This window comes from Lithobates pipiens, unplaced genomic scaffold, assembly GCF_037356315.1.
Source record: "Lithobates pipiens isolate NorthernLeopardFrog02 unplaced genomic scaffold, aLitPip1_a1.2 Scaffold_23, whole genome shotgun sequence".
NCBI lineage: Eukaryota > Metazoa > Chordata > Amphibia > Anura > Ranidae > Lithobates > Lithobates pipiens.
In genome coordinates this window covers 73,393,126-73,414,062 of record NW_027507785.1, presented here as the reverse complement: position 1 = coordinate 73,414,062, position 20,937 = coordinate 73,393,126, and the positions used below count along the sequence as shown (strand labels likewise).

General features: G+C 42.9%; 1 protein-coding gene across 3 annotated transcripts in view; it reads right to left on the bottom strand.

Moving 5' to 3' along the window:
• FRMD4B (FERM domain containing 4B) overlaps nt 1-20,937 on the bottom strand; it is a 343,633-nt gene that overhangs the window by 103,025 nt on the left and 219,671 nt on the right. For all 3 annotated transcript variants that reach the window (XM_077451878.1, XM_077451877.1, XM_077451879.1), the window contains exon 7: nt 13,368-13,390. In XM_077451878.1, the coding sequence (XP_077308004.1) occupies nt 13,368-13,390 (23 nt within the window). The remainder of the gene's footprint in view (nt 1-13,367; nt 13,391-20,937) is intronic.

Here is a 20,937-nt window from a genome sequence, read left to right as displayed (position 1 = left end):
CTTTACTTTAACCTAGGTTTATAAGCTTGTGTGAAAGTCAGAGAACAGAAATCCCAGTTCCAACTATGAAGAGCTTCAAGCGAAACTGGGTGTACTATGGGATGGATAATGTGACACTCATCTGATCCCTATATTATGTTTCTTTGCAAGTAAACCAAACATTCCATGGCATAATGATATCCATCGGTGGTCTGTAACAATATAGACCTCATGGACCATCATTTTCCCAATAACCAATCATCCTGAGCTTCAGAAGTACACTTTAATCAACAGGATGGAGATTTTTCATGGTGAAACTACTCTCTCTCCAATTTTCTGAAAGAAAGCAAGGCTTTCACTGCACATCAGCCCACACCCACCAGACGGATAGATTATTTTCTACAATCTTATCAGGTCTCAAAGCAAGAAAGGATGGACAGATGTGTCAACACTCATTGCTCTTGGCAAAACTAATCCCCAACTATGTCCACCTTTAGTCATAAGGACTAAATCTGTTTAGACAGAGATGAATTTAACAGAAATTCTCCCAGTCTGAGTGAAGACAATCAGGGTTGCTAGTTTCTGTGTGTTTAGGTCAACGGGTTAATCTCCTTTCAGACTTAACCTAGTTAGTTGTAATGCATCACTTCAAGACATTGAGTCACCAGGTACATGTCACAAGAATTATGAATAGCAGTTGTAATCTAGCAGCCAAAACCTCCTGATTGAATAAACATCTTGAGCCAGGAGCACAGGTTGTCTGATGAAGACAGACTGGGCCACTTGGGTTACAAATGACCAGTAAACGTCTGTGTGGTATCGGGATGTCACTTAACAAATGCCAAGGTCATGTACTATCTAAGTATGAATAGCAATTCATCCTTGTTCAGATAGTGAACACTGACAAACCACTTTACATACCAGCCTAAATTGTTCTCATTATCTACAAGGATTTAGTACTTAGCAGGCACATTATCCATGTATTGAGTCGTCATTACAATATCTTTAACTGGCTTTTGTGCACAACAATGAGTTTTCCACAGCATCCAGAATGGAATACAACAGTGGTGTACTAAAGGTTGGGTCATGGATGTAGGACTATGGGAACGCAGGGCCTATTCACATACGTCATGAATGACTGATCTCGGAGGAAAAAAAATAAATAAAAAATAAATAAATATCACTGGGATGGATTTTTCCAACCAATTGCTGTTGCCTAAAATAAAATAAAAAATTAGCTTGTGCTGGGGACAGCTTCAGAGCATAAAGCATACATGCGCTAAGCTAATGCAAGCATCCTAATTTATACACCAATTGTTCCATTTTACGACTGTATATGTGGCAGCCATCTCAGGTCTCTGGGCATGATGTGTAAACCCAATTTATATATATATATATATATATATATATATATATATATATATATATATATATATATATATATATATATATTATTCAGCCTAAAATAGAATTGTGGCCATGATGTAGACCAGGGGTTCTCAACCAGGGTTCCCCCAAAGGTTACTAGGGGTTCCTTGAGCAATAAGCCATTTCTGCCTCTCATATGAGTAACTGACACCAATGGTCTTTTCAGCTATCTGTAAGGGGGGATGCTTCCCAATGACCACAAAATGTTAGGAGCATTCTTGCCACTGATTATCACTCGAATGTACTGCGAGTTGCAAATACAATTCAGGGGTTCCCTGAAGCTAAAAAAATTTTTTTAAGGGTCCCTCCATGTTAAAAAAGGTTGATTATGTAAATATCTGAATAACAACAGTGAGTAAATAAACTAGCTCTCACAAACCTCTGTAACTACAGGCTCTGTGGAATTCATCCTCAAATCTCGCAGCCCAAGCTTTTATTTTCACTTTCTCTGTAGCGCAGCCCACTCTTCCCAGTACTTGGGAGCCATCTAATCCATAATGTAAACCCATGGTAGGTGCAAAGGAAAAGGGCATAGGAATAACGGAGTACTGAGACCTGAATTGAGCAAATTCATTACATCTTTTGTGAACTTGAATGATGGACAGTTCACAGTGCCAAGTTACAAAGGTCATTGAGGTCTTGATTTAAAAAGGGACCATCACTGGGTCACTGGTAAAGATGTCCAAGCTGTAAAAGAAAGGCTTCCATATTTACTTTTCCAGCACCCCAGGTCTTCCACACTTCCAGGCGTGTCCAAATTTTCCCTATAAACTTGTTTGTCCTGTAGTGCTCCCTAAACTAGCCAAAGCTAAAAAAAAGGGGGGGGAAGGAAGGAATCACTTGCATACAATTTAAAAGAGAAAAAAAAATAAAAAAAAATAAAAAGCCTAAAGGATCTAAAGAGATATATATATATATATATATATATATATATATATATATATATTCTAATTAAAATATGGCCTAATGGCACACATAGCTGTTTCGATATAATAAATAATAATAGAAATTATTCAGAATATTTATATAGCACCAACAGATTGCGTAGTGCTTTACAACATGGGATTACAATTTCTACTTTTGATTTTCATGCAAGGTTCTCATAAAAACAAGACACCCATTATAAGATTATAGTAAATACATTCCATCATGTTCCAAGAATCATTGCAATTATGCATCCCGCTGACTCTACACTTTTTCTTGAAGTGCTACATTTCTTATTGAGTCATTCATGTGGCTTCCTAATGTTGTGTTGTGGACTGGGTCTGTGCCAATGTTTTGTTGGTGTGACAGGGATGAAGACCCCTTTAAAAATAGCCGTGCTCCTTACAAGCCTTGGCTTTTAGCCAGTTGAGAATATTGTAATAAATCAGCCCACAAGACAGGTAATGCCTCCCTAATTGTGTCTAGAACCATATTATATACATGCCAGGAAGCCTACATCATACGTCTACATATTTATGTATAGTGTATGTCATCATCTTCCATTTGCTTTGTCTGCAGTTTCATGAACTGTGTTCCTAAATTAATGGCTGAGACAAGGCGGTTATCATTTTGGGGTGGATCGGTGTAGACAAGGTGTATTGTGCAAATATATAAATAAAGGGTTGCGGGTGGATGCGTTTTTTTATTTTTTTAATCCTTGTTCTATGAACTTAAAACTCCCAACTGTTCCTCATTTCATGGACTGGTAATTTATTTTAAACCAAATATTTTATCTGATGTACAAATTATTTTTATTTTTTTCAATAGAAAAGTTCTATTGAAAGGGGTTGTCAAGGTAAATGTTTTTTCACCTTAATGCATTCTATGCATTAAGGTGAAAAAACATCTGACAGTGCCGGTGTCTTGTCTAATAACGTCCTCCATCGGATAGTGTCCGCTGTGTACTGCGCATGCGCAGTACACAGCAACACAGATTCCGAAAATTGCAGAGGATGAACGGCGCCTGCGCCGTGAGTCCAGGTTCTATCCCCACTATCCAAGTGGACATAGAGTAGGAATAAAAAAGAGCCGAGCGCAGCGAGGCCGAGCCCGAAGCGTGGCGAGCAAAGCTCGCCCGCAAGGGGCCCTTTAATACTCACAACCCTATGTCTGCTTGGATGGTGGGGCTACCACCTCCACTCTCGACGCAGGCGCCGTTCAGCTTCGGAAATTTTACGAAGCATACGCAGTACGGGGCGGACGCTATATGATGGCCAGACACTATACGGCAGAACACCGGCGCCCCCAGCCCCCCCCCCCGTTTTACTTACCTGACCCCTCAAAAGTCCCACGCTCGCCCCCGACGTCCTCTTCGCCACTCAGCCTGGCTGCTGATTGGCTGGAGTGGATGGATTGAAAGCAGCATAGCCATTGGCGGGGGGCGGGGCTGTGTGATACAGGGAGCGGCTATAGCTGCTGGCTGTATCACGGGATCGCACCCGCAGGTGCTTCTCACTATGCGAGGGAGCTCACATGAACGTGAGAAGTACCTGCGGGAGGAAGCAGAGAGCCGCTGAGGGACCCCAGAAGAGCAGGTTCGGGGCCACTCTGTGCAAAACGAGCTGCACAGTGGAAGTATAACATGTTATTTTTAAAAAAACAAAAAAAAAATCCCTTTAACCACTTCCTGCCTGTAGGGCGTCATATGACATCCTGGACTTTGGAGTGGAGATATCTGAATGATGCTTGCAGCTGCAGCCATCATTAAGACATCTTTTTTTTTCAGCCTGCAATTCCCTGCAAAGCAAAAGCAATCATAGCAGCCATTTAACTGCTTGATTGCTTTTACAAACAGTGGGGAGCGGATGTCCCCCACTCCCGCCAACATACTGTGCTTCTCATGGCTCGCGCATGCAACGTGAAAGCCAGAGAATGAATCCGGCAGAGGTTTACCATAGAGCTGGCCATGGACCACATGGTCCCAGGCCAGCTCTGAGCCTCTGAGGCCAAAAGCGACGTCATGTAACTTCCAGTGCCAGCAGATGGAAACATTGCCTTTTTTTTGCCCGAGATCAATTTTTTTTTTTAATCCCAGGCTTTCCAACCAAACAGAAATCTGGGGACCCACATTGTGTGTATATATGTGTGATATATATATGTGTGTGTGTGTGTGTGTGTGTGTGTGTATGTGTGTATGTATACACACACATAATTAAATAAAAGGAAAGTGTAAAAATAACAATAAAATAAGCAAAAAATAAACAAAACAAAAAAAAAAAAAAAAAAAAACAAGTTAAAAGCGCCCCCATCCCCTCATGCGTAGAAGCGAACGCATACATAGGTCACGCCCGCATATGTAAACTGCGTTCAAACCATACATGTGCAGTATTGCCGCAAACGTTATAGTGAGAGCAATAATTCTAGCACTAGACCTCCTCTGTAACGCTAGACTGGTAACCTGTAAAAATGTTTTGTCACCTATGGAGATTTTGAAGTACAGCTGCAAAAACGCTATAATGCCATTAATCATGGCTATCTGGCATATCTGAGCCTTAAGCTTTTGTGGGAGAATAATTTTCCTAAAGATCGCATAAACGCAGCAACACTCACATTTTTAAACATAGCATTCCACAGCTAACACTACTGGCTTTCTATAATGTCCAGTGTGCATGAGGCCTTAAAGATAATTTAGAAGATAAGTATGGCCAAAGCTAAAGTTCACCGTCGGCTGACGTTAGAGAGTCACTTCAGGCTCTGGATGGATACCCACCATATTGTCGGGATCCACCTAGACGCTGGACTGCCAGCTGGCTCAACCCTTTCAGTGCATGGCAGAGCCAAAGCCAGCCACTTCCACCCCCTTCCCCAGTGAGCGCTGAAAGGGCAGAGCAGGGAGCAGCGACTGACAGTTACGGCTCTCTGTTTGGAGCGGTCATGTGATTGGTCAGTTCCCGAGCTTAGAGCCCAAGCTGAAAAGGCAGTGGCCGGGGGTGTTGAGCATTTTGGATTTTCAAGCACCAAAATAAATCAGGTATGAATGGAGGCTTAGGATTTGACCAGCATGTTAGCACTAGGAATACAATTCTGTAAAAGGCGACACTATCACACCTGTTTCCATTTTCTCCCCTCTTCTTTTTTTTTTAGTCTTTAAGATCAGCAAGGCCTGTGCAGACTGGAAAAATACCACTTCAGATCTGACCCCGTCAATCTAAAGACATTTCATTACAGATATAGGAGCTTTGGTGCCTGACATGTCACTCTTTAATCAATACACACAACACTCAGAGGTGAACGAGCTGTAAAAAGATATAACAGATTACAAATAGGCACCCACAGCTTTCACCCGGGGAAGAGAGAGAATCTACGTTCTCAGATATTTCATTATGGACAGCTGACCTTGATGGGATTTAAAATGCACATTGTACAATCAGATTATTATACCCGTAGGCCGACAGCACTGAACCTTGGGAAATATTGATGTGTTGGTCACATAAAGCAACTTATTGTGAATGAATCTTTTGTTAATTTAGGCACGTTTCCTAACATAACTCGTTTATTTAAATATTAACTTTTTTCACAATGTTATCGCATAATTACAGATCAGATTAGTTCAGAAGGGGTTCAAACACAAGGATCACAATTGTGTGCCCTCTTTTACAGCCCTAAGAGACTCTATGGGAATGTTTGACCATTCTTTCAGAAGCACATTTGTGAGGTCAGGCACTGATGTTGGACGAGAAGGCCTGGCTCACTCCAATTCATCCAGAAGGTGATCTATCCAGTTGAGGTCAGGATTCTGCAGGCCAGTCAAGTTCCTCCACCCCAAACTCGCTCATCCATGTCTTTATGGACCTTCCTTTGTGCACTGGTCCAAATCATTTGGTGGGGGGGGGGGGGGGGATTATGGTGTGGGGATGCCTTTCAGGGATTGGGCTTGGTCCCATAGTTCCAGTGAAGAGAACTCTTAAGGCTTCAGCATGCCAAGACATATTGGACAATTTCATGCTCCTGACTTTGTGGGAACAGTTTGGGGATAGCCCTTTGCTGTTCCAACATAACTGTGCACCAGTGCACAAAGCAAGGAGATTGGGGGGTTTGTGTTGGAAAGGGAATTTGGGGGCAGCAGGGGGTAAGTATTGTTCTAGGAGGGGGAATACAAAAAAAAAAAAAAAAAAAGATTTGTGCTAGGAGGGGGCATGTTTTTTTTTTTGGGGGGGGGGGAATTCAGCATTGGGACTGTTTTGTACTGGGAGGAGTGGGAATTTATGCTTAGGGGGCAAGCATGCAGATTAATGTGTGTTTTTGTGGGGGAATTTCTAGGTACCCCCCCCCCCCACCAAAAGGAATGACTCCTCAAAATGAACAATTTTACTGATTATAAACATATACATTTTTGTTGTAATAAGACATGATTAGAACCATGTACACATAATACGCCTCCTCAAAAGACTCCCGTATAGTTCTGACTTGTCCCCATGCAATGCATATTGCACATTTGTTAATGTTGTGGAGTCATTCCTTGGGGGGGGGGGGGGGTGGGGTACTGAGAAAGTCCCCTTTTGCCCTCATCCTACAGATGCTTTTGCTCTTTCCATGCAGATAGTGTCCTAACTGGGACTCAAACCCAGTGGTGGCTGGTGCTCAATATTGAGTGGGGGTGGCGTGAAACAAACCTTCCCCGCCCTCCCTTCAGTCGCACATACCACTGCCACCCCCTGGTGTACAAGTCGGCCTCGATATTCACACCATTTCCCGCACCATCTCCCACTCATCCTCAATCAGGGCCATCTCTGCTCAGTCTTTTCCCTCCCGGGCAGCTCTCGGACTGGGAGGACCTGCTCGTTGGAGCTATGGGCTCTGGGAGGAGGACAGTGCCCAGTGTGAGCTCTATGGAGCCGGGAAGGCGGCGATCAGTCTTAGGAGGCCAATGCTGCTCTTTGCTCCAGCTTGCCAAGGGGCCATTGCTTCTCCTCATGGCTGAACAGGAAGTGGGTCTTGAGACCCGATTGGCCGGGAGTCCCAAGTCTCCCTGGTCAATCGGGTCTCAGATGAGAGAAAGCTGGGAACACGCCATTTAAAAGCCACTTGTGAGGATCTGATGAGCTGCTGAAGAGAGGAGGGTGCCTGCCTGGTCCGCAGCCAGGGAAATCCAATGGAAACGAAGAATGGCGGCACATCCGGAAGTAAAAGCAAAAGAATTTATTGAAAAGTCCATAAAATTAAGCGAGCATGACAAACATCAATCCAAAAAAGGTGCTCCGTGGACGCGTTTCACACAGACGTGCTTAGACCCGCTTATTGATTGGCCGGGAGCAGAAGCAGGAAGACATTAGCGAATATTAGTATGGACAGACCGCCAGTGCTCAAACCAAAGACCCAATTGCTGCCGAAGTGCAAACCACTGTCCTACCTACCCAATCTGTTCATCGCCGCCACCTAAGGACTTCAACTTGTTTAATGCCGTTGACGCTGGATGCCTTCTGCCAAGCAGGACATTTGTTGTTAAACTGCCTAGACACAGAGTGAGCCTTGTGAGACTGGTTTGAGCAGCATGACTACCATAACAGCAATTTTCCACGGTTAGATCAAATCTCATCAGGGTCACTATAAGGCCAGAGACAGCTGCCAAAACGAGGCACCCAATCACAGCATGGCACAATTTACGAGCTGCGGATGAGTGGAAAGGCAACTTTCAAGATGATGCCATATTTATGATTTAGTGGGAGATAATAAATAGGCCATACATGTATGGAGGCATCCTTGAACTGTGCATCAAATACAACGTAGCGGAGGATTGGCTACCAATGCATATTTTGTAAAGCGGTTGGGTAGTGGATTACACATTAACTGCTTTCCTTTTCCAAAGAAACAGAATGAAAATTTTCCAGCTCTCACCGTGGTGGTCTATGTCAAACTGTGCGCGGTATAATGCGACAATCCTCCGAGTTGTGGTTGCTTCCAACTACTGGTTGGCCGAGGTTCCAGCAAAACTGGTGGTGTAGCAAGTGATGTATAAAACATCAAGGTACAGGTTAGGGCAAAGAACAGATAAACGTGTTAGTAATTGAGACTTTAGGCCCACTTTAAAATAGCTACTTACGTGTGCGTATGGGAAAAGCTGGTCCTAAAGCAACTCTGTCATTTAATCTCCTAATTGATTTTTGCAAATCAATACTACTTAATCTGCTCTCTGCGATAACGGAGACAAATGTTAGAGTCACTTCCGATGTGACGCAGCTACAGGACAGGTTCACTATTGATGAACGATCAGGAGCTTCCACAATTAGGTAGAAAGAGACTGAAATGGGCAAAGCTGGGAGTCCCGGGTTTCCAAATCACAAGTTCAGAATTAAAGTGGACCCATCAGATATTTATTTTGGTATTCAGGGCATGCATGCTAAGAAATGCGTAAATGTAATACTTCCAAAGTTTACAGAACTTTACCCTGACAATGCCTTCATCTGCTGGTCTCTCCAGAAGGACAAACATTTTTATTCAGCCATCAGCCAGAATTGGCATTCACTTTATTGGGCTGAGATACCGGCTTAGAGATGACGCAATTATGTATATCTGAGGTTCTGAGCAATTCTTGTTCACAAATGTCTGACACAGATCAGTCACTGCAGCAGCCTCTTACTTTGCGACTTTACACACAGGTACAGTAGTGCACCCTGATCATTGGGGGGCAGGAGACTGAGGAAATGCTTCCTCCCACCTGCAGCAGACTTCTTATATCATCTCGGCACTTTGCTGGAGCTCCAAAACTGCTGTTTAATGATATCATTTGAAAAAGTAAAATGTAGTGTTGCTATACATTGTGACATGTCAGGAATTTGACAAAAGGTCCACTTTAATAAATTTCAGAAAGCTAGGCAAACCGCAATTAAGAGGAAAAAAAATAAAAAATAAATAAAAATAAAAAAAAAAAACACACACCCCAGCAGACAAGTGGTCTGATGTAATGCAAAGCCAAAAAAACTAAAAGCACTGGGAAGGTGGGTCATATTCCTATATGCAATTCCATGAAATCTTTAAAAGCTTATAAACAGTAAAAACCAGACTAAGTATTGACTCCAATCATTCTAGTTTCTTTTAAAAATAAATTAAAAAAAAGGTGCATTCCCCCTTAAAAAGGAGACTATAATGATTTGGGGTCAATACAATTGATATTATTATTATAATAATAATAATAATAATGGATTTATATAGCGCCATCTTTCTTTTCCATTAGCATATTGAATTTTTATTTTTTAAGTAAATAAAATCAACATTTACACAAAGTATATCCAAATGCACTAGAGTTTTTTTTTTTTTTTTTGAAGAAAGCACAGCAGAAGATATTTCCTTTACACTTTGTATACAGTTAATGTAATAGGCAGGCAGAGAGAGAGAGAGAGAGAGGCAAGAGGAGTCATTGCTCATTCACCTGTGTGTATAAAATTGCAGCTTGAGCTACTGAGCTCTGTATGAAGTCCTGTTGGACAGGCAGGAGGGAAGTCATTGTTCTGACTTACTAGTTTGAGCTACTGTGCTTTGCAAACAGCAGGCTTTTTTTTTTTGCACAGGGGGGGTTGGGACAAGCCTAGAAAACATACAGAAAAAGCCAACCTGCTGGATGAAAATGCAAATACATATTTCATACAGAGTTTTATATTTAACTCGTATAAAAAAATAAATAAAAAAAAATAAAAAAAAAACTTTTTTTTGTATTGATTTTTAACACAAACCAAAATAAAAGTAAAATACATAAAAGACACATTTATATTCTCTTTTACAAACTGGCAGCTGGCTTGGGCTAAATCTGCATAACAGCATGGCAGAGTATGTTGAGACGTGCTTTTTTAATGACAGGTAATGGAGTTAGCTGGGCAGTCTCAAGTTCAAATGTTCACAGATTATTAATCTGCCAGGCCACCGACACAGCGTGGGCAGCAGGTCTTTCCCTTCCATTATCAGCCCTTCGCTTTTGTGGTGAGAGCGGGGACTGGGTGAATCATTAACAGGCCCGTGACTGACCTTTATGATCCGTATTTGCTCAGTGTGTTGCGCTTAATGCCTCCATCCACCTCAAATATATAATAATAAGAAAAAAAAATTCTCCAAGACTTCAGTTCCTGGAGCATGTTTGTCAAGGAGAAAGTGAATTAAAGGGTAAACAAACACAGCCAAAAGCTTGGGGTAAACCTCCAATTTATGAGCCTCGTGCCAACGCACAGAAGGGGCGGGGCCAGTGTAGGTTCAATAAATGCAAAGTAAATGAACAACTTTTGCATTGTGTGCAGACAACATAATATGGACTATTAGTTCTCAGAGACATATCATGGACTGAGTCGCTTTTGTATATTTTTATCCCAACAGCCTTGGCTTCTCTCCTTTATATGCATTCAATTTAATTCAACAGCATCAATGTTAAACAGACTTCCATTATCTCTGGTGAGTGCGCAGAAACAAAAAGAAGGACTCAGCAACAGACAATAATAAAAATCAGAAGGATCTTCCGGTTTATTCGGAAGCTGAGCAAGTACAGAACTTTACCTAGCTTGTCGTTTCCGATATGCTCCTGAAACATTTACTTATATTAATAGATTGCTAGTTCCTTTGGTTTTAAAATATAGATTTGAAGCCCCCCCCAGGACAGGTGTCACCAAACAGATACCCCTAGATTTCCCCTATGTTCCTGTTGGATTTTCCTACCACTTCCAGGCCCAGCAACAATAATCAGCAGAAAAAATAGAGAGGGTAAGGGTGCAATTACAATTGCAAATGCACAGTGTGTGCAATTATATGCGAGAACCCCATTGGATGTTCCTGCGATTTAGCTGCGAGAGGTAGCCCTATTGAAAGCAATGGGAGGCTGCCGGTTCTCGTGGCCAAATCGCACCCACTCACATGTAATCTCTCATGCAGCAATCGCATGTGAGTGATGTCTTGGACGCAGGCTGTCTGTGTTCAGGGCCACTCGCATGTAAAATCGCTGCATGAGAGACTATATGAGAGTGGGCATGATTAGTTGTGAGAACTGGCAGCCTCCCACAGCTAATCGCAGGAACTTCCATTGGGGTTCTCGCATATAATTGCAAGCATGGTGCACTCAGGTGTTAATGCACCCTAAAACTACCCAGTGTAAAACGGACAGCAATAAACATCTGACAGAGGTTATAACACTTCAATGTGCTATTAAAAATAAAAAAAGTTTTTGCTTTAGTGCAATTTATTGCTTTGTGGTTCGCTAAACAAGAACAAGCATGCAGCAAGTGAAGTTATGATGGTCATACATTCTTAAAAATCAAATATTTAAATCGATGTGCGATTTAATAAAAACAGTTAACATCACAATTGCATAGGCCATTGGCGTGTGCAGTCCATTGCATTAGGGTTTGCACCACAGAGCACAAGCACACATGTGTATATTAGTAGAGCAGAGATTAGGGTCAGTAGTTTAAAAGATTTGGCTTTGGTTAAATATCTATGATCTAAACAGATGTCTCACAGAGAAAGGGACTGAGGACAGAGTTTCCTCGGTCCTTTAGGCTTCTTTTAGATGGACGACCCACCCAGCGGATTCCGCACTACTAAGCGGAAGATCTCTCCACTGATCCCCACTGAGCAGGTGGATGACCGGTCCATCTCCGCTCACTGTGCAGAGACCGACCTGTCAGGGCCCCGCTCTCCTCTATGGGGAGATCGGATATAAAAAACAGACCGCCTATCCATTTTCATCCGATTCCATCAGATCCGCCAGACAAAACGGAAAATAGGGTCTCCATCCGTCTGGATTTCACAGACAGGATCAGAACGGATAGCAGCGGACATGTCACCGCTGCTCCATAGGAGTGAATGGAGGCTCGGATCAGGTCTGCCTGAAAATCTGACAGGCGGACCTGATTGGAAAGTCGTGTGAAAGGAGCCTTACTCTGCAGCCTTAGCTGCACTGAACATTGAATTAATGGGAAGTGCTCTGTGCTGAGCAGCTTCCTGTTCATTCACAAACGGAAGCATTGTAAACTATGTTAAGAATGAACACAGGAGCAACCGGTAAATGTGTTCATTCAGAAAAGGAAGGAGCCAGTAAATAAAATATTTACCAACCCCTTCCCCTGCTCTCCATCCTGAAACATCCACTGCAGCAGCCAGCAGGAGAGGAGAGAAGGGAAGCTGGCAGCACTGCAGGTGGGAGAAAGGGGGTGCCAGGAAGTAAGGGAAATTGGCACTACACAGGGCGATTAGGGTGTGCCCAGGCATAATATGCCTCATGAACAATCTTGCACTCAGAACCTGAACTTAGACTCAATTTAGATCAGATTTGATCAATTACCCAGGGTGGGAAAGCAATCATGCTTTGTTCAGGAATTTGAACGCATTGATTTCTAGAAGGATCATTTCAACGCGTTTCGATTTCTAGAAGGATCAACTTTTTTTTTTTTTTTTTTTACCAATTGAAGTAAATATAACAAAATGCTTTCAAACTGTATAATTTACAGAAAAAATATATATAGTAGGAGGAGATGTTCACTGCTAGGGTGTACATATACTTTAAAATGTTCTGTTCTAGATCTGCAATTTGGCTTTATTGGCCATTTGAGCAAAGCACAGTCACTTTTTGTAAATGCTTGAGAAAAAAAAAAAAAAACCCCAACCCCCACACACCCTAAAATTAATATCCAGGATTGGAACAGAAGCTTTTTTCACAGCAAGACCTGAAGTTAAGAGTATAATGAACAAGCAGGGAATTAATTAAACCCCAAGATGACAGACAGCTCGAAAGCGCTCAGTGTCTCGCTGAGCTGATGTATTTTGGGCTGAAACCTAGGAGATCTTATCCAAGCCTATTTTTGGACCGACAGCTCATTTTCCTCAGCCGACCCCCCCCCCCCCCCTCCCGTCTGCCGTCCTCTCGCCCTCTGTTCTCCAGGCACAGCTCGAAGTGCCCTGGAGGGAGACTCTGCGTCACAAGTAGACTCTGGCATCTATGCCTACCATTGACAAACCAGTGTGAGGCAAGAACATACAAGACAAACGAGACAGTGATTAATTACCTGCTGTAGTCTCCTCGAGCCTCCTGCACATGAAAACAAAAAAGGAGAAAAAAAAAATTAATAAAAAAAATAAAGTATATCTAAACCAAAGAACAAAAATATATACAATTTTTTAGCTTAGCATCCTTAGATGTGGTGGCTGCATTCGTTTTCTTTGCAGGTTTTTATTTACTTTTACTAGTTGATCGTGCCGGATCAATACTTCCTGTCATAAGGTGACTGACTACACTAATTTATTGTACTGTATTTATGGCAAATTAATGTCACCTTAGGACAGGACAGAAGGTGTGTAAGGACTCCTATCTTATAGATCACATGTGTCAAACACAAGACCCGTGGGCCAAATCCAGCCCGCCAGGCCTGGTCATGTGGCCCTCCCGCCCAATGTTGCAGCTAGAATGTGGCGGACCTCCATTCCTCCACCTCTAACCCTCTGCTCCTGCTCCCTGCTGTCACTTGTTAACACAGAAGTTTTCTGTGTTTACAAGGGAAAACTTCTCTCAGCAGCTCATCGATCTTACAGATCCCTTCATGTGCTCACGGCAGGGCATGTCGGGAACAGTTCTCCAGAATCCGAGGGAGAGAATGATCTCCCTGCAAGGCGAGGCAGAGCCGACTACTCAGAGGTAGTACTAGAGCTGGGCCATAATCTTGAAAACTGCACTCTGCCCGCAACACACTCCCGCCCCCGCCCCCAACACACTCCCGCCCCCAACACACTCCCGCCCCCAACACACTCCCGCCCCCAACACACTCCCGCCCCCAACACACTCCCGCCCCCAACACACTCCCGCCCCCAACACACTCCCGCACCCAACACACTCCCGCACCCAACACACTCCCGCACCCAACACACTCCCGATATAACTGGCCCTTTGGACTTGAAGAATTAAAGGCATTTTTACTTTTTACTCAATCCGGAGTGCGGCTATCCAGAGTTTTGTTCGTTTCCTGTATACATAACTGGCCCTTTGAGGGCAACCATACTGTTGATGTGGCCCACAAAGTAATTGCGTTTGACACCCCTGTATAGAAAGAACTGGAAACAATGCTAAATGATAAGCGTGAAGCATAAGCTGAATCCACATGAAGTTCTCAGCTCACAAGATTTCTGGCAGGATCAGCAGGTATCATTGGCATTTATTAAACAGATGTAACAGAACCTTTCTAATAATATAATTACTAGGCAAACAAACAAAAAAAATAAAAAATAAATAAGTTTACATAGGGGCTATCCCTGCAAAACCTTTTAGTGCATTCTAGGACAACATGGTGATCTCCAGCTTCTGTATAATTACTACCCAACAATAAGTTTGGCAAAACTCAGACGAAAAATGTAAGTTCTGCTACATGGTTTACAAAATCAATAAAAAGGGGCAACAAAAGAGTATCACACACGTTTTGGGGGTTCAGAAATACCTCCTTCATCAAGGTTTGCAATAGTAAACTATGTATCAGGACTGAATAATGTTTTTTCCAGTTTGATAATCTGTACAGATCTCATCCAACAACCGGTTTGGCAACATGTTAGCTAGTTTATAATTCATTTCATCCCTACAGGAATAAAAGTATATCTGGAGTATTGAACAGCAGTGTGGCACTTTATATCTTCTTGCCGTTTTGCACTACAAACCAAGAAGCTGCCTGCCTAAAACCAGATCACTTACAGGAACATCAATAAAATGCAATTGGATAGCATCACCAATGGGACAACCTAGTCCTTCCACTTTCCCAATATCGCAATAAGTTTTGTCCAGTTACAGTCAAAGTTTCTGCGCAAACAAATACATTCTAAGTCAGGGGTGTCCAACCTGTGGCCCACAGACTGCATCCAAGATGGCTATGAATGCGGCCCAAAACAAAATCATATACAGACATACCCCACTTGTACACAATGGGGTTTAACCAGTGAGCTTCTAACCCCAGCTTGTTCAATTAATCTTTGGTAATAAAACCTGGAAGCTCATTGGTTTCTATGCACTTTCCCGCTTTAGTAAATAAACTCCATTGTGTACTAAAAGTTGGGTATGCCTGTACTTAAAAATATAGGATTTTTTTTTAATTGTAAAAATGCATTTTACACTTCGTGAACACATGAGGCTGAAGAAGAATTTGACAGTTTCTCTTTACTGGACTTCTAGAAGTTTTATCTTCCCAAAGAAAAATCCCCCATTCTTCACAATCATGCCTTATTCATGTCGTCAGTTTCTGGCAACACCTATACTTGTGAAGAACTATTTTCAAGGATGAAGCACACAAAGAACAAATTGGAACCAAAATATCTGATGAGCACCTTGAAAATTCATTGAGAATTGCTACTACATCCATCCAAATACTTTATCAAAAACATTAGAAAAAAGTAACCCTGATGACGTCAGACCTTTGACGAAACGATCGTCGGGTAGCCACGCTCACACCCTTGTGCATTTACATTTGTTCACTCACGTTGTTGAGTTTTTATATATTTTTTTGCTAGCAATATGTTCGTTTTTAAACGTTATGTTCACTTTCGGTGACTCGGTGGAGTCATTCTTTTAGCGCTCCAATTATTCGGTTGAATAAAAATCTGCTTAAACCTTATTACACGATTGGGCGCATTTTTGTTTTTGTTTTTTTCTGGTGATATGACGTTTTGAGGCCCAAGAGAGGATCCGAGCGTATTTGGAGACTACGTGATATCCGAAGGATTGGATCGTTTCCCGGCTTCTTGCACCGAACGATTGGGTCGGCTTTTGGCTTCCTTATCGAAACGTCTATGTGATCGTATCTGCGCAGACTGACCTCCCTTAACAGGGGGTCACTGGAGATCTGGTAAGCCTCCATTCATTATTGGTTCACAGAGGTGAAGGGTCCACGTGGTCAAGCATTATTATTGTTGTTTTGAACAAACAAGATCAATCATCATTTTTGTCTTATATTTCACATGGGACTTTATATTGTGTCACATCATTTTTTATGATTATTTGGTTTTTCACTTTAAAGGACATTTGAGTTACAGATTAATTTCTTTTGACTTCATTGGACATTTGGGTTTTCTAAGTATTTTTCACTAATGATTTTTCACATTATTTAGGTTTTTCACATTTTTGTATACACACCTATTAAGTCACATTTATATTTAAGAGGCCAAGCGCTGCACTTTTACTTTTTTCTGCTTTTGTGTGCCCAGTATCCGGGTTATAGTGTTCAGCTGCTGTTTTTATATCATTTTATTTTATTCTACTAAGCGCAGATTTCTAATTTCTTTTGTTATCAAAAACATTGCCAAATATCACACTAGTTTTATGGTGCCCTCTTATATTTTTTATTCTAAAAAGTAAAAAAGTGAAGTTTTATAAGCGAGATAGTGATCGTTAACTTGCGATCTGCCTGACTTTCTGCTCATCAGTTATCCTTATTGTTAGTGTATTTTAGGTACGGCCCAAGATAATTCCTCTTCTTCCAATGTGGCCTAGGAAGGTCTAAAGGTTGGGCAACTCTGTTCTAAGAGGTTCAAATACAACTCCAGTCATCTGTTGGCCAAGCTGAACCATACATTGAGGAGGATGGCATGTCACGTGACAAGACAATCTTCCATGTGTGGAGCACAAATGATCCTATTGATGCAAAGTCCCTTCTAATAAGGCAAAATATTAAAGAAAGCCTGATATGGCGATATCCTGCCTCATGTAGATATGAAGGTCTTCAGATACAGTATGTTCAAAAGGTCCAATAATCTGTGGCCAAATAATCAGATATGTCCGTTTTAAAAACTCAATGAACAATAGCCACAGAAGTAGGTCATTGACATTGGGCACTTAACTTACCAAAAAAAATAAAACACCACCCCCCACAACAGCAAGGAGATGAGACTGCATTCAACGTGGTGAAGGACAGAACTATTCATAAACATTGTGAGGCTTCCCAAGAAGTCGAAGGACATCTAGGATTCAGTTTTGGTTAACCAGGTTCCTAGCTTGGTATGGAACCATGTGAGGTCTTGAGTTCTCTCACTGAAAAAGGTTTAGTTTGTACAGTGCGATGTGATCCAAGGTTAATATGGAACCATTACAGGTCTTCAGTTGCCCTAATAAAAGGGTCTCATTTGTATGGTTAGATGCTACCCAAGATTGATAGTATCATGAGAGGTCTCTATAAAATGATCTAACGTAATTGGCTTGGGGTGGTTGAACATACCAAAATTAGCGTTTTCAATACACTTTGGATCTCTACGGAGTCACTAAACCTTTACAGAGCTGTGCTAATCTCCAGTCATTTCTTTATGTCATTTCCCAGTTGTTAACTCTATAGCACTAGAGTAGGACTACACTTGCAGAAGTACCTTTATAGAGATGTGTGGATTTTACGAAGGAAGGAAAGAAGAAGGAAAGAAGAAGGAAAGAAGAAGGAAAGAAGAAGGAAAGAAGAAGGAAAGAAGAAGGAAAGAAGAAGGAAAGAAGAAGGAAAGAAGAAGGAAAGAAGAAGGAAAGAAGAAGGAAAGAAGAAGGAAAGAAGAAGGAAAGAAGAAGGAAAGAGCCAGTCCCTAAATCTATTTTTCTGGTAAACTCAGTCTGCTGCTTTTTTTTAAAGTATTGACTTCCAATCACACAATTCTTAAAGCTGCTATGCAAGGTTCATGGTTAGAATTAGGCCTTTAAGGTGTGTTAAAATAGCACTTGAAAAATATAACACTGGTTAAGTCAGCCATATATGGCTAGAATCATCAGGAACCAGGAGAGAGGCGAACCATCTGTGGGCAGGTGGATGTTACCCAAATCAATCGACTTGGGTAAAGCTAGCATGTCAGATTTCTAGCATGCGACTGTCAGTGGTATAGCTGCTAGCAATAATCACTGTTCTCCCAGCAGGGCCAGCTACACGCACCCCCAACTCCCCCCCCCCCCCACTTGGAGAACACAATAGCTTTAACGCTGACTGTCGATGGTGGGGGGGGGGGGAAGCGATAATGGCCTGCCTTAGAAAGATACTCTAGCATACCTTATGCACAATTTACAGTAAAAAGCGTTTTTCCCTATGGAGGACTAAGCAATGGGTTCACTTTAATGCCAGCCTCCCCAGCTGCATATACTCCCCTTTCCTTCACTCTTCCACCGCCAAAGTGAAGAGAGTTCGCCCTGTGTAAGCACCAAGTCACGACTTGAGGCCGGGTTCACACATGTGCACCCACAGTTCCCAGCATGGGATCTAGTGCGTTCCTATTCACCGCTTCAGGTATGACTCAGGTCTGAATTTTTGCCTGAATTCACCCCTGAACCAGACCCAAAACACGCACAAGACCCTTTTGGAATGCAGACTGCGGCCACCCCAGACATGTGTGAACACGCTCCATTGAGAGCTGGTCACACTCGAAAGTTATGCGAATTGGATGCGGGTAAATTCGCATCCAATTCACACATATGTGAACCCAGCCTAAAGCTTATACAGGATTGAAGACCTTCTCCCTACCCCCAAGCGATGCCCGTGTGGCCAATCACAAACACCCTTGCTGTTATATGGAAGGAATAAAAGTGAGCCATGTGCTCAGAGGCAAGAAAGGAAAGCATGTGCAGCTGGTAAGGGCCCCGTGAAAGGGAACCTATTGCTTTGTCCTGCATGGACAAGATGCCTTAAACCTTATTGAAGTTTGATGAATAAAGGCCAAGATCTCTTGATAACGGAGTTTAAATAAAAAAAATATAGCGGATGACTAACATTTACTGACAGACATTCTCCAATTCTGATCTCTATCCTTTAGACAAACTACCTCCATCATGCCAGAGTAGGGAGGTCATGAAATATTTATATTCCTGGGCCGACTAACCTGTGCACTATTCAGAATTTAATATTTATAAGTTTTTTACATTGTGTAAAAGGGCCGGTCAGTCTAGAGAGACTGATACTACAGTGTAGGACTTGTTTTTGATACAACACATAGGCCTCGTCTCATCAGTGCTGCGATCTTGAAACTCTGGAATGGAAAATATGTCACCACATCTGGGTGTCAAGGCGAATCTTATCTACAAGTTTGATGAATCTTTCAAACTCCCAGCAGACTCCAAATAAATGGTGCACTATCTCAAAGCAGTCTGCAATAACAAAATGCGTTTAAAATGTGCACAGATCACAAGGAGTTTAAGCTGCCCGTAGATTTAAAGCACACCTGTCCTACAGATAAAGAAAAAAAAAAAAAGTGAACACCCCCCCAGCTGCATAGAGGGCACGCTCATCCCAGCATTACTGACTGCCTCCCCTCTGCCATGGCTGCCCCTTGAAACACCTGAAGCAGGGTTTCTCAACCAGGGTTCAATTGACCCCATGGGTTCCTCCAGAGTTTGCTGGGGGTTCCTTGAGCAATTTCTGCGATAAGTTTCCACTGACACTGTTGATCTTTTTACCTATCCGTAAGGGGGCAATTATTCCCAATAACCACAAGCATAACACACCCTCCCACTGACCATCACACTAATGTATCATGAATTGTAGCAATAGTAATTTTAGTCAGGGTTTCATGGGACCAGAAGGTTATTTCAAGGGTTCCTCAGTGTTGGATGGGTTAGGAAAAGCTGATAGGACAAATGTGACCCTCCGACATCCTACGATTAAGTGCACAGTGACCCATCAAGGAGCAAGGTATGGGGCAGGGTATGTATAGCTAAACATATTACAAAGTCAGTAGTTATGTGGGATCTTTGCTGGGCCATCGTATCGCAGAAGGAAGGCAGTAATGAAAGCTCTGGAGGCACAAAGGAGGAGACCTCCTATGCAGCTATGGGGGTAACGTCCAGCGATCTTCACCAGAGGCCAACTTCTACATACATATTTGTTAGTGATGCACCGAAATTTCGGCCGCCGAAACATATCGGCCGAAAATGCCCTTTTCGGCAATTTGCCGAAAGAGAAAAACAGCCGATAATGGAGCCGAAAATGGGGCGTAGCCTGGGTGGGGGCGGGGCTCCGCCCACCGCCCTGGTGACGCCCATCATGGGGGGTGTATAGCGCAGGAGAGCCGCCTCCGCCGCTTGTTTGATCACAGCGCCGGGAACATCACAGCTTTCATTTCAATAGCTGTGTGTTCCCGACCGCGCGCCGCCACACGCAGCCCCTCCCCCTTGTCCGGGCACTTAGATAGACAGATCATCCGCAGGATTGGATGGATGATCTGTCTATCAAAGTGCCCGGACAAGGGGCACACACTGGCTGCAAAGGGGGACACACACTGGCTGCAAAGGCTGTGTGTGACGGCGCGTGGCCGGGAACACACAGCTATTGAAATGAAAGCTGTGATGTTCCCGGCGCTGTGATCAAACAGGCGGCGGAGACGGCTCTCTTCCCTACACAGGCTGCAACAAAAGGGGACACACAGGCTGCAAAGGGGGACACACACCGGACACACTGGCTGCAAAAGGGGACACACTGGCTGCAAAAGGGGACACACTGGCTGCAAAAGGGGACACACTGGCTGCAAAAGGGGACACACTGGCTGCAAAAGGGGACACACTGGCTGCAAAAGGGGACACACTGGCTGCAAAATGGGGGACACTGGCCTGCAATGGGGGACACTGGCCTGCAATGGGGGACACTGGCCTGCAAT